At 46.5% G+C, this 14,325-nt stretch overlaps 1 protein-coding gene across 3 annotated transcripts in view; it reads left to right on the top strand.

Moving 5' to 3' along the window:
- sbf2 (SET binding factor 2) overlaps window positions 1–14,325 on the top strand; it is a 725,521-nt gene that overhangs the window by 568,167 nt on the left and 143,029 nt on the right. For all 3 annotated transcript variants that reach the window (XM_038808179.1, XM_038808177.1, XM_038808178.1), the window contains exon 18: window positions 12,185–12,355. In XM_038808179.1, coding sequence (XP_038664107.1) covers window positions 12,185–12,355 — 171 coding nt within the window. The remainder of the gene's footprint in view (window positions 1–12,184; window positions 12,356–14,325) is intronic.

Genomic DNA, 14,325 nt, shown 5'->3' with positions numbered 1-14,325 from the left:
ATTGTTTGAAATCCGACCCACTACGGTGGTGTCATCAGCAAATTTGAAAATCGAGTTGGAGGGAAATTTGGCCACAATCATAGGTGTATAAGGAGTATAGTAGGGGCTGAGGACACAGCCTTGTGAGGCACCAACGTTGAGGATGATCGTGGAGGAGGTGTTGTTGCCTATCTTTACTGATTGTGGCCTGTGGGTTAGAAAGTTCAGGATCCAGTCGCAGAGGGAGGAGCCTAGGCCAAGGCCACGGAGTCTGGAGATGCGTTTCGCAGGAATGATGGTGTTGAAGGCTGAGCTGTAGTCGATCGAGTCTGACATGGTCATTGGATAGGCATATGGACGATAAGGGAATAGTGTAGATGGGCTTTAGAGGGGTTTCACAGGTCGGCACAACATCGAGGGTCGAAGAGCCTGTACTGCGCTGTAATGTTCTATGTTCTATGACATGGGTTTCTTTGTTATCTAGGTGTTTCAGGGTAGAGTGCAGGGCCATGGAGATGGCATCTGCTGTGGACCTGTTGCAGCAGTAGGCAAATTGTAGGGGATCAAGGCAATCCGGGTGGCTGGAGTTGATTCGTGCCATGATTATCCTTTCGAATCACTTCATGATGATGGATGTCAGAGTCACTGGACAATAGTCATTAAGGCACGCTGCTTGACTTTTTTTTGGTACAGGGATGATGGTCGTCTTCTTGAAGCAGATAGGGACCTCAGATTGTTGTAAAGAGAGGTTGAAGATGTCTGCGAATTCCCCTGCCAGCTGATTCGCGCAAGACCTGAGTGCCCGTCCGGGTACCCCACCTGGGCCAGTCGGTTTTCGTGGGTTGACCTTCGAGAAGTCTGCTCTGACGTCTGCAGTGGTGATCTCAGTACAAGTTCATCCGCGGCTTCTGGGGTGGAGGGCTCGCTCTCACTGACCTGTTGCTCAAAGCGGACATAGAATGCGTTGAGCTCATCAGGGAGGGGTGCTTTGGAGCCAATGATTTTACATGCCTTCATCTTGTAGCCCGTTATGTCTTGCAGACCTTGCCATAGATGGCGGGGATCCGTGTGGCTAGCCTGGGACTCAAGCTGGGTCCAGTACTGTCTTTTGACATCTTTGATGGATTTCTTTAGATCATATCTGGCTTTCTTGTGGAGGTCAGGGTTGCCTGACTTGAATGTCTCAGACCTAGACTTCAGCAAGTAGTGGATATCCCTGTTCATCCAGGGTTTTCGGTTGGGAAACACGCGGATTTGCTTCTTTGGCACACAGTTTTCTACACACTTACTAATGAAGTCAGTTACTGTCGTGGCGTACTCGTTCAGGCTGGCCGCAGTGTTTTTAAATACTGACCAGTCCACTGACTCTCAGCAGTCCTGTAGGAGATCATCTGATTCCTCAGACAAACAATTGCAGCTGCTTCCAACATCTCCTCCAGCAGCAGGTTCCACGCACCCACTACCCTCTGTGTTAAAAAAAAAATGTCCCTTGCGCATCTTCTCTAAACTTTGCCTCTTGCACCTTAAACCTATGTCTCCTAGTAATTGACTCTTCCACCCTGGGAAAAAGCTTCTGACTATCCACTCTGTCCATGCCCCTCATAATTTTGTGGACTTCAATCAGGTCATCCCTCAACCTCCATCGTTCCAGTGAGAATAAACCGAGTTTATCCAACCTCTCCACATAGCTAAAGCCCTTCATAACAGGCAACGTCCCAGTAAACCTCTTCTGTACCATCTCCAAAGCCTCCACATCCTTCTGGTAGTGTGGCAATCAGAATTGAGCACTATATTCCAAGTGTGGCCTAACTAAGGTTCTTTACAACTGCAGCACAACTTGCCAATTTTTATTCTCTATGCCAGCCGATGAAGGCAGGTTTGCCGCATGGTTTCTTGACTACCTTCTCCACCTGCGATGCCACTTTCAGTGACCTGTGTACCAGTACACCCATATCCCTGATATAAGAAGACATTAGGAGGTTGGAAATGGATATAGATGAGTTGATTGAGTGGACAAATCAATGGTGAAGATTGCTAATAGTTGAGACCCCAGCACTGATCCCTGTGGCACCCCACTTGTTATAGCTTTCTAACCTGAAGAAGACCTAGTTGTCCATATACTCTGTTAGCAAACCAATCCTTTATCCATACTAATATGTTACCCTGTGTGCCATGTGCCCTTATCTTGTGTACAGTAGTCCCCCGTTATACCGCTCTCCGCAATACCGCGGTTCGCGATATACCGCGGGGGGGCTTATGGACCCCAACTGTCAGTTGTGTCAATTTCAGCGGCCGGCTCACTTTGATCCGGAGAAGGAAGCTGCTCTCACTGAAACAATCAGCCGGCCGCTGAAATTGACACTGCCGGCTGCTCTCTCCCTCCAATCAGAAACATTAAAACTTAAAAGTTGGATTGGAGGGAGAGAGCAGCCGGCAGTGTCAATTTCAGCGGCCGGCTCACTTTGATCCGGAGAGGGAAGCTGCTCTCTCACTGAAACAATCAGCTGGCCGCTGAAATTGACACTGCCGAGGGGGGGCGGGTGTTGGGGGGGGGGGAGAAGAGGGGGGGGCGGGTGTTGGGGGGGGGGGGAGAAGAGGGGGGGGCGGGTGCTGGGGGGGGGGGGGGAGAGAAGAGGGGGAGCGGGTGTTGGGGGCGGGAGAAGAGGGGGGCGGGTGTTGGGGGGGGGAGAAAAGGGGGGGGAGAGAGGAGGGGGGGAGAGAGGAGGTGGGGAGAGAGAGGAGGGGGGGAGAGAGAGGAGGGGGGAGAGAGAGGAGGGGGGGAGAGAGAGGAGGGGGGAGAGAGAGGAGGGGGGAGAGAGAGGAGGGGGAGAGAGAGGAGGGGGGAGAGAGAGGAGGGGGAGAGAGAGGAGGGGGGAGAGAGAGGAGGGGGGAGAGAGAGGAGGGGGGAGAGAGAGGAGGGGGGAGAGAGAGGAGGGGGGAGAGAGAGGAGGGGGGAGAGAGAGGAGGGGGGAGAGAGAGGAGGGGGGGAGAGAGAGGAGGGGGGAGAGAGAGGAGGGGGGAGAGAGAGGAGGGGGGAGAGAGAGGAGGGGGGAGAGAGAGGAGGGGGGAGAGAGAGGAGGGGGAGAGAGAGGAGGGGGGGAGAGAGGAGAGGGGGGAGAGAGGAGAGGGGGGAGAGAGGAGAGGGGGGAGAGAGGAGAGGGGGGAGAGAGGAGAGGGGGGAGAGAGGAGAGGGGGGAGAGAGGAGAGGGGGGAGAGAGGAGGGGGGAGAGAGGAGGGGGGGGAGAGGAGGGGGGAGAGAGAGGAGGGGGGAGAGAGAGGAGGGGGGAGAGAGAGGAGGGGGGAGAGAGAGGAGGGGGGGAGAGAGGAGAGGGGGGAGAGAGGAGAGGGGGGAGAGAGGAGAGGGGGGAGAGAGGAGGGGGGAGAGAGGAGGGGGGGAGAGAGGGGAGGGGGGGAGAGAGGGGGGGGGAGAGAGGGGAGGGGGGAGAGAGGGGAGGGGGGAGAGAGGGGAGGGGGGGAGAGAGGGGGGGGGAGAGAGGAGGGGGGGAGAGAGGGGGGGGAGAGAGGAGGGGGGGGAGAGGAGGGAGGGGGGAGAGGAGGGGGTGTGGGGGGTCCCCTCCTGCGGGTGTTGGGGGAGAGAGGAGGGCCCTGCGGGTGTTGGGGGATGGGGGAGGAGAGGGGGGGAGCGGGCGAGCCGGAGGGTGTGGGGAGGGGGCGAGCCGGAGGGTGTGGGGGGAGAGGGGGCGAGCTGGACGCTGTGGGGAAGAGCAGGAGGGTGTGGGGGAGAGGGGGCGAGCCGGAGGGTGTGGGGGGGGGGGAGAGGGGGCGAGCCGGAGGGTGTGGGGGGAGAGGGGGCTAGTTGGAGATTGTGGGGGGAGAGGGGGCTAGCCGGAGGGTGTGAGGTGGGTGGGGTGGGGGGGGGGGGGAAGGGGAGGGGAGAGGAGGAGACAGAGCCCAGTGGGTGTTGGGGGAGAGGAGGAGACAGAGCCCAGTGGGTGTTGGGGGAGAGGAGGAGACAGAGCCCAGTGGGTGTTGGGGGAGAGGGGGAGACAGAGCCCAGTGGGTGTTGGGGGAGAGGGGGCGAGCCGGAGGGTGTGGGGGGGAGAGGGGTTTAGTTGGAGGATGTGGGGGGAGAGGGGGCGAACCGGAGGGTGTGGGGGGAGAGGGGGCGGACCGGAGGGTGTTGGGGGGGGAGAGGGGGCGAGCCGGAGGGTGTGGGGGGAGAGGGGTCTAGTTGGAGGATGTGGGGGGAGAGGGGGCGAGCCGGAGGAAAAAAAAAAGAAATTGACACTGCCGGCTGCTCTCTCCCTCCAATCAGAAACATTAAAACTTAAAAGTTGGATTGGAGGGAGAGAGCAGCGGGCAGTGTCAATTTCAGCGGCCGGCTGATTTCAGTGAGAGCAGCTTCCCTCTCCGGATCAAAGTGAGCCGGCCGCTGAAATTTTAATTGGATCCACGATGGGGGTTTTAAATTTATTTAAAAATCTATGCTAGCGCTTCCCATTGTGAGTCTACGGGGGTCTGACCTCTCCCCCCGCCCCCCGTAGACTCACAATGGAAAGCGCTAGCATAGATTTTTAAATAAATTTAAAACCCCCATCATGGATATCCGCGGCTCGGATACAACGCGGGTTGGGGTCTTGGACCCCAACACCCGCCATATAAAGGGGGACTACTGTAGTAACCTTTTTGATGACATCCTATTGAATGCCTTTTAGAAATCTAAGAACGCCAGATCTACAGGTTCCTCTTTATCCTGTAAAATAACTCTCTAGTTAACGCTATTTCCCTTCCATGTTCGATCACATCATGATTTTCTAAATATCCTGCTACAGCCTCCTTAATAATAGATTCTATTAATTTCCCGATGACAGATGTTAGGCTAACTGGCCTTTAGTTTCCTGCTTTCTGTCTTTCTTTTCATGAATGAAGATGTTACATTAGCTATTCTCCAATCCACTGGGACCCTTCCAGAATCCAATAAATTTTGAGAGATTATAATCAATGCATCTACTACCTCTGCAGCCACTTCTTTTAAACCCTAGGGCCATCTGACCCTGGTAACTTGTCAGCCTTTAGGTTTAATTGCTTTTCTAGTACCCTTTCCCTCGTGCCGGTGACATGCAAGCTATTTGCTCATAATTGAAATAGGAAGAGTGAATAACGGACAGAAAAGCATACACATTAATCATTTTTATTTACTGTATAGATGGTTACACACTGGCTCATTCAGTTATTAACCTATCCAAAAATGCTATTTTTCTTTGAAAGGTAAGATCGAGATGAAACTATTAATATCCTGTTGGCAGATTGATATATTTTTAATTATTAACAATTTCTCTTTTGTTTCAATCCGTTACCATTGTAGACCTGCATTTAGAGTTGGATTGTACATTTTAACAATGAAAGACACAATATTTTCCACTGCACATCATTATGCTGCTGAGATGCAAAATGAAATTGCTGCAATAAGGGCAATCTGAGTTTAATTGTTTGGAAAGGGAGTTTTGCAGATTGGAATGTGCTTGTCAGTTCTGAAGCTAAGAAGCACCATGAATTTTAATATTGTTTTTCATCTGTGACAATGTGTGATGCTTACATGCAAAAGATCTGATCTATTACCAGCAGCTATTACTCACGTTGGCTGGAATCTTACGACCGTTCCTGCAGTTGGGGTCCTCCAGTACCACCAACAGTGGAACTCTCTGCGGTTTTCGGGGGGCGGTGTGAGGAGGAGAGGAGCGGTTTGTGCATTCAACTCAAAACCCCATTGACTGCGGCGGGACCAAAAGATATAGCCAAAGGGCCGCCACAAAACACACCCTGGGGGCGCACAGTAAATCCTGCCCAGGTTTAATGCTAATCTTACTAGTAGACATTACTCACAGTAAGTTTAATAAGAGCAGGACTGTTATAAACCATAAAATGCATCATGTATTTTTCTGCTGGCAGTGTAGACCTAAGGCCACCAATTCTGTAAATTCAGAAATCAAATCTTATTTCTTACTAAATGCTAAGCTTACAATGTCATTGCACGTTATTCCATTTAAAATCTTGCAGATGGTTGGCTTGTAGTCGGGAAGTCCATGCAAACTTGACTGGCATCATATTCTGGCAGCTCCGCTATGTCTGGAATATATTATGATCACGTTTTCTGAATACTAAGATTTTCAGCTATTTTACTGAGGAAAGCACAGGCATTTTGGGTCGATTGAAATTTTAGCCCCGAGTATAACTTTACATTGCTTGCCACAGACTGTTTCACCCTTTAACTGCCGATCCGCCTGATGAGTGGTGACTCTAAATCGATATGTTGCTTGCTCCTGTTAAGCTACTGAGTTTAATTTGTTTGAAATGCATTCAAAAGTTATGCTATACGTAATTTTCACCTTTGGAACATCATCAATCACTAGAGTTGAATAGAGATCACCCAGTGCTGTCTTAAAATAGGAATAATAGTCAAATTGTCCCAGACCACAGGGTGAGCGTCTGCTTGACTGATGTTGGAAAGGTCTGTCTGGCCAAAATTGTAAGTCACCCCTCCTGAGAAACTCAAGTGCAAGTGTTGGTCCAGAAGAGAACCAACCTTGGACTGAGTCCAGTCAATATACTGCCCTGGTTGCCTGGCTACCTGAGTTAGAAAAATAGGAATATCTATGGCACAGAATGAGGCCAATCAGCCCATCGTGTCCATCCGTCATGCCACATTAGGGCTTAAGAACTTATACTAAAGGTAACTTTCTGCCGATAAAGCTGCATCACTCAGCTTTCCTGTATGATTATTCTGTCCTGAACATGCCTGACTGGCTTGAAGTTTGCCGGAAAGCTTTAGTGTAACTGTGTTGCATAGCCGAAATAACCGTATCTTTTTGAGAAAATATATGCATAACTGGCTTAAGCTGATATTACACCAAAACGTAGTTCGATCTTCAAATTTAAATTTTCCGAACACTCATAGGGTGAACAGGAATTTCAAAATGAAACATGGCATATGGCCTGTGCCTTTTCAAGACACAATTGTTTACACCAATTCCGGCTTGTCTTACACCATTTAACTTAAAAGAGATAATTGCTTTCTGGAAGGAATTCAAATCTGCTGTTTGAAAAGGGCAACAGAGTATCAATAACAAAAGTCTTATACCAGTGACAATGCCATTCCTGCTGTGTGTGTTTATACAAATGTCAACTAAATTCTTAGAATAAAGCTTGTTTTTTTTATGAAAAGCACCCAAGACGTTCATTGAATAACACCTGAAAGAAAGGCTCTTGTGCTCATCCTCGCCAAAATCAATAATAGGTTATAAATCAGGTGGACTCCATAATACATTTTGGAGTTGTTAAACCCTGGCCCATAACACTATGTAAATTTGTAAATTTATGTTGTATGCTAATTCTGCACAATCATCAGAAATGAGCAAATGCAAGCCTCGAAGAAGGGAGTGAAGCATACAACAGGAAACTGTAGGCCAGTTAGCTTGGCATCTGTCGTGGGAAAGGTATTAGAATCAATGATTTTAAAAGCTTTATAGTTGGTCACTTAGAAAAACAAGGTAACTGGGGATAGTCAGCCTGGTTTTCTGAAAGGGAAATCATGTTAAACCAATTTCTTCGAGTTCTTTGAAGGAGTAACATGTGCTGTGGATGAAGGGGAATCTGCAAACGTACTATACTTGGATTTCCAGAAGTAATTTGATAAGGTGGCACATCAAAGGTTATTGTGGAAAATAAAAGTTCATGATTAGGAGATAACATACTGACCTGGATAGAAGATTGGCTGGCAGAAAACAAAGAATATGCATAAATGGATCTCTGTTTGATTGGCAAGGTGTTACAAGTGGAGTCTCGCAGGGATTTGTGCTGTGGCCTCAACGTTTTACAACTTTTTACAGTTAACATCAATGACTAAGATGAGGAGAGCAAAGTTACAGTAGCTAAATGTGCAAATGAATCAAGATAAGTGGAAAAGTATGTTGTGAAGAAGATATAAGGAGGTTGCAGGTGGATATAGATAGGTTGAGTGAGTGGGCAAAAAAATCTGGCAGATGTGGGAAAATATGAAGTTGTTCACTGGCTGTAAGAATAAAAAAGCAGAGTATAACTTAAATGGGGAATAACTGCAGAATTCCAAGTTGCAGAGATGTTCGTCGTAAAAGGTTAGTATGCAGATTTGCACCTAATCAGGAAAGCTTGAATGGAATGCTATTCCTCATTACTTGAGGAATTGAACACAAAAGTAAGGATGTTATGCTTCAGTTATACAGAGCATTGGTGAGACCATGGGCAGGATTTTCCAGTCCTTCCCAGTGGGATCTTCCGGCTCAAGGCAAACCCCCGCAGCAGATTCCCCAGCGGCGGGGTGGGCAAACCACGCAACTCCTGTCGGAGGCCAATGGCAAGCCACCTCTGCTGCCAGAAAACATGCAAGGTTGGGGGGGGGCAGAAAATCCTGCCCCACATCTCAAATACTTTGTGCAATTTTGGCATCCATATTTAATGATGGAATGAAATGCATTGGAGGCGGTTCAGAGAAGGTTTTCTTGATATATACCTGGGAATGAGTGAGATGTCTTATAAGGAAAGGATAGACAAGCTGGGACTTGTTTCCATTGGAGTTTAGAAGAGTGAGGGGTGACTTGATTGAACTATATATGATCCTGAATGGTCTTGGCGAAGTGGACGTGAACAGAATGGTTTCCTCTTGTGGCGAGTACACTAGGGGGTGCTTTTAAAATTAGGGGTTGCCGTTACAGGACAGAGGTGAAAAAATATTTTTTCTGAGGGTTGTGCAACTTTGAAATTCTGACTCAGAAGTCAAAGTGGCATCATCGAATATTTGAAAGGCAGGGTCAGATAGATTCTTGTTAGGCGAAAGAATCAAAGATTATGGGGGTAGATGGGAATGTGGAACTTGAAATGCAAAAAGATTAGCCATAATCTTATTAAATGGCAGAGCAGGTTTGAAGGGCCAAATGGCCTACTTCTGCTCCTATTTCATTTGTTCATAAATTTCAGTGCAAATTCTCAGTTTGGAATCAACATAGAAACTACCATAAATTTTAGTATTATTTCTACATCCAGGAGATCCAGGAAATTGCTTCCTTTAGTACATGTGCTATATAGTTAAATTAGATTTGTTGTATTCAAGTACAGAAATCAATTCTGCAACAAATAAGGGTTTACTTAAAAATTAATTTTGTGCTAACAGGTAAAGTGTGCTTGTCATGTATGGTTAGCATGATAAATCTGTCTGATTGTAAGGCAGCACGGTAGCATTGTGGATAGCACAATCGCTTCACAGCTCCAGGGTCCCAGGTTCGATTCCGGCTTGGGTCACTGTCTGTGTGGTGTCTGCACATCCTCCCCGTGTGTGCGTGGGTTTCTTCCGGGTACTCCGGTTTCCTCCCACAGTCCAAAGATGTGCAGGTTTTCTTTCCAAGAGCCGGTGCAGAATTGATGGGCCGAATGGCCTCCTGCACTGTAAATTCTATGTCTAAACTTCACCTGCTTCTGATGACTGTGTTTAAGTGATATATAATAAACCTTTTGATACTTTTCAGCTCCTTTGCCGTTCACTTAGCACCCTCACATTCAAGTTGCATGGAATCATATAATCTCTACAGCGCAGACGGAGGCCATTCAACCCAATGAGTCTGCACTGCCCCTCCAGAAGAACACACCACCCAGGCCCACTCCCCCGCCCTATCCCCGTAGCCTAACCTGCCCGTCCCTGAACACGAAGAAACAATTTAGCATGGCCAATCCACCTAACTTGCACATCTTTGGACTGTGGGAGGAAACCAGAGAACCCGAAGGAAACCCACGCAGACACTGGGAGAACGTGCAAACTCTATGCAGTCACTCAAGGCCACTGTGCCACCGTGCTATCATTTATTCATATCAGGTTAAACAGAATAGAATATGTGATTCATGGATACATAGTTACTTTAAGAGAAAAAAGGCATGCTGTTGATTTACCAGAAAAGTCACTTCACAAATATTTGTGCAGTTGCTGGTTTAGGTAATATCAGCACTTTTCAGTTATATATAACTTGAGTCTTAACATTGTGGAAATCTGCTGCCCTCTAATGGAAGTATAAAATATTTCTATTTGGTTATTCCACCTGCATTATTCTAACAGCATTGGGATTTAGGACCTAAAACAGTAGAACTAAATGCAAAATTTGATGTTTCATATTATGGTTTATGGCAGCTTACTGAGAACATCACACAAAACATCTTGTGTTTATAGGGTCCTTTCAACGTAATATCCCAGGGTGCTTCACAGGAACGTTACAAAGCAACATTTCACCTTGTAGCTCATATGATAACATTAAGGCAGATGGCCAAAAGCTTGGTCAAAGATAGGTTTTAAGGAGCGCATTAAAAGAGGAAAAATATGTAGAGACACGGAGAGGTTTAAGGAGAGATTTCCAGAACTGAGCTAGAATACTCATGTGTGAATTCTGTAATATGAACCAGAACTCTGAGATAGCCAATGAGCCATTAAACATCTTTTCAAAGATTTTGTTATTTGAAAACATTAACGTAACATAATTAAGGTTAGATATATTTCTTCCGATAAGAATGTAAGAAATAGAAGAGCGAGTAGGCCATTCCAATCCTGCTCCACCATTCATTAAGATCCTGGCTGATCTGATTGTGGCCTGAACTCCACTTTGCTGCCTGTCTCTCATTACCCTTGACTTCCTTGTCAATCAAAAACCTGTCTAACTCAGCGTTGAATATATTTAATGACTTAGCCTCCACATCCTAGTTGGAGAAGAGAATTCCAAACACTAATGTTCCTGAGAAGAAATTCCTCCTAATTTATGACATAACGAGAAACCCCTCATTTTGAAATTGTGCCCTTTTGTTCTGGATTCTCCCACAAGGGGAAACATCCTCACAGCATCTTCCCTGAAATGCCCCCTCAGAATCTTGCATTATTCACTTCTCATTCTTCACAACTCTAATGAAAATGGGCGTAACCTGCTCAATCACGCCTCGCAAGACAAAATCCTCATCACAGGAATGAACCTTCTTGGAATTGGTTCCATTGCAACTGTGTGCCTTCTCAAGTAAGGTGACCAAAACTGTACAAAATACCACAGATGTGGGCTCCACACTGCACTGCATAATTTTAGCAATACTTCCCTATTTATATCCTCCAGTCCCCTTGCAAGATAGACTTACATTCCATGCCTTCTTAATAATTTGCTGTATTTACATGCTAACACTTTTTGTGATTCATGTTCAAGATCCCTCTGTGCCACAGCATTCTGCAGTCTCTGTCCATTTAAATAATATTCTGGGCAAACTGGCTGTAATATGGTTGTGTGTGTTTTATATGATTGTGGAAAATTTGGTCCTGTTTGGAATAAAATATATTTTTAATAATAATAATCTGCTTTTCTATTCTTCACATTTTTGCCAACTCACTTAAACTGTCTGTACCTCTCAGACTCTTTGTATCTTTCTCACACTTGGCTTTCCTACATACCTTCATTTCATCAGAAAATTTAGCTACGAAACAATCTTGTTCCCTTATCCAAGACACTAATATAGATTGTAAACAGTTGAGGCCACAACACTGATCCCTGTGGCACTGAACCAATTACAATTTGCCAACCTGAAAATGAGCCACTTATCCCAACTCTCTGCTTCATGACTGATTTGTGTTATAATTCTAAAGTTGAAGCTTTCACCAAGAGTAGATATTTTGGCACAGAATCAATTTCTTTCCATTTTAAATGTAATTTAAGATGTGATGCAGAAACAAATTAAGCTAGTTATATGTTTTTTATTCTTTCATGGGGTATGAGCATCACTGGCAAGGCTAATATTTGTTACCCATCCTTAATTACCCTTGAGAAGGTGGTGGAAAGCCATCTTCTTGAAACGCTGCAATCCATGTGTAGGTACACACAGTGCTGTTCAGAAAAGATTTAACACAAATAAAATGATAGTTTCAGACTATCTATTTTTTTGAATAAATTGGCAGTACCCAATTCTTTATTTTTCCAATTAAGGGGCAATGTAGCATAGCAAATTTTGAGTTGTGGGGGTGAGACCCACGCAGACATAGGGAGAATGTGCAAACTCCACACTGACAGTGACCCAGAGCCGGGATCGAACCCAGGTCCTCGGAGCTGTGAGGCAGCAGTGCTAACCACTGCTAAACAATGTGATGCAGACACAGAATAAATATGATGTCATTGTTTAAAGAATTGGTTTGTGGTTGTTTCAGAAATTGGCAACAGGGGTCAACCAGTTCGCTTATACCTGTGTACAAGACCATCACGTCTGGGCTAACCAACAGTTTTGGGAAGCTACGTTCTACAATGATGTTCAGAATCAAATACGGGCACTCTACCTCACCTCGAGAAATGAAAATTTTGTGACGAATTTCAAACAAAAGGTAATTCAAACATTACTTCTGGTTGCACAAAAATGTACCGATAAAGTGTCTTACTAACTAGAGCCAAAGGAAAACGTGTTTTTGTTCAGACATTGACACTGTTGTTACTCGGTTTCACTCTTGTTTATATTCTAATACTATCTTAGTAGGGATGGTAACTCTAACAATATGTTTTTATTCTTGGAATATTGCTCCAGCCCCAAGTTATTCTTAAAACTCTGAATTTTTTATGAACTGCATTAAAAAAAGGTAAAGTCATCATAGTCCCAGATAAACATAGGTTGCTTTCCCCTTTGAGGAGAGAGCTGTCTGGTGGTGGTTTAACCTGAGCAATGGTGGTGGTGATTTAACCAGATGAGGGGCAAAGTTGAGATGGTGGGGCCTTCATAAATAACCTCAGCCGGTATGGGATTTACAAGCCTTGCTGTGCATCACGAACCAGCTGTCAGACCAAGTGAACTAAACCGGCTCATTAGGGTTATGTGGAACAAAGGCAAGACCATCTTTTAAGGATTTGGGACAAGATGGGAAGATATCTGATATCTACAAGGTAATGCAGGAGGTGGAGGAGGCGTCAGTAGAGGAGCTAAAGGCCAAGTGGGAGGGGGAACTGGGGGAACAGATCGAAGATGGGACATGAGCTGATGCCCTGGAGAGGGTTAACTCTTCCTCCTCATGTGCGCGGCTTAGCCTCATCCAATTCAAGGTGCTGCACCGGGCCCACATGTCCGGGTCTAGGATGAGTAGGTTCTTTGGGGGCGAAGACAGGTGTGTCAGGTGTTCGGGGAGTCCAGCGGATCATGCCCGGCACTGGAGGAGTTCTGGAAGGGGGTGGCGAGGACGGTGTCGAGGGTGGTAGGATCCAGGGTCAAGCCAGGCTGGGGACTCGCGATTTTTGGAGTTGGGGTGGAGCCGGGAGTGCAGGAGGCGAAAGAGGCCGGTGTGCTGGCCTTTGCGTCCCTAGTAGCCCGGCGGAGGATCTTGCTACAGTGGAAGGATGCGAGACCCCCAAGCGTGGAGACCTGGATCAATGACATGGCGGGATTTATCAAGCTGGAGAAGGTCAAATTTGCCCTGAGAGGATCGGTGCAAGGGTTCTTTAGGCGGTGGCAACCTTTCCTCGACTTTCTGGCTCAGCGACAGGGTACTGGGTCAGCAGCAGCAGCAGCCGCAGCCCGGGGGGGGGGGGGGGGGGGGGGGGGGGGGGGGGGTTGACTATGTTTATTTAATTTTAATTTATTTTTAAGTTCTCTTGTTGTTTACTGGGTTTGGGGGGGTGAGATACATGCGTTGATACGGTCTCGGGGGTGTTACAGTTACTATGGTGTTTTATTGTTGCTTTTCATTGTTATATTTTCTGTCAAAAATTTCAATAAAAATTATTTATTAAAAAAAGGGACAAATTTACATTCCTTTTAGTGTTTCTTTCCATTCCCACTCAGTAGCTTTATTATTTTTATTCATTTTAAATTTGTTTGTGGGATGTCGGAGACGCTGGCAAATCCTCATGTTATTGCCCATTCCAAGGGGTGAGAAAGGGGTAACTAGGCTTTTTTCCATTACAATTCATTTGCCAGGGAATTCCATGATCTTGACTTACTGCAATGCACCTTGTGTACAGTGCACACTGCTGCCATTGTGCATTGTAGTGGAGGGATTGTTTAAGGCCATGGTTGGGGTGTCGGCTGATTTGGGGTGCAGGCTGATTTGTCTTGAACGATGTCAAACTTCTTGAATGTTGTTAGAACCAAACTCATCCAGGCAGGGCAGTATTCCTTCACACTCCTCTTTTGTGCCTTAGTGATGGTGGGATAGACTTTGGAGGGAATCAAGACATGAATTACTAGTCGCATAATTCCCAGCCTCTGACCTGCTCTTAAAGCCATGGTCCTTATTTGGTTGTTCTCGTTACGCCAATGATAATTCCCAGGATGTTGATGGTAAAGGATTCAGCGATGGTAATGCCATTG

This window comes from Scyliorhinus canicula, chromosome 9 (genome assembly GCF_902713615.1).
Source record: "Scyliorhinus canicula chromosome 9, sScyCan1.1, whole genome shotgun sequence".
Taxonomy (NCBI): Eukaryota; Metazoa; Chordata; class Chondrichthyes; order Carcharhiniformes; family Scyliorhinidae; genus Scyliorhinus; species Scyliorhinus canicula.
The sequence above is the reverse complement of the archived record's forward strand: the minus strand, read 5'-3'. Positions and strand labels throughout refer to the sequence as shown.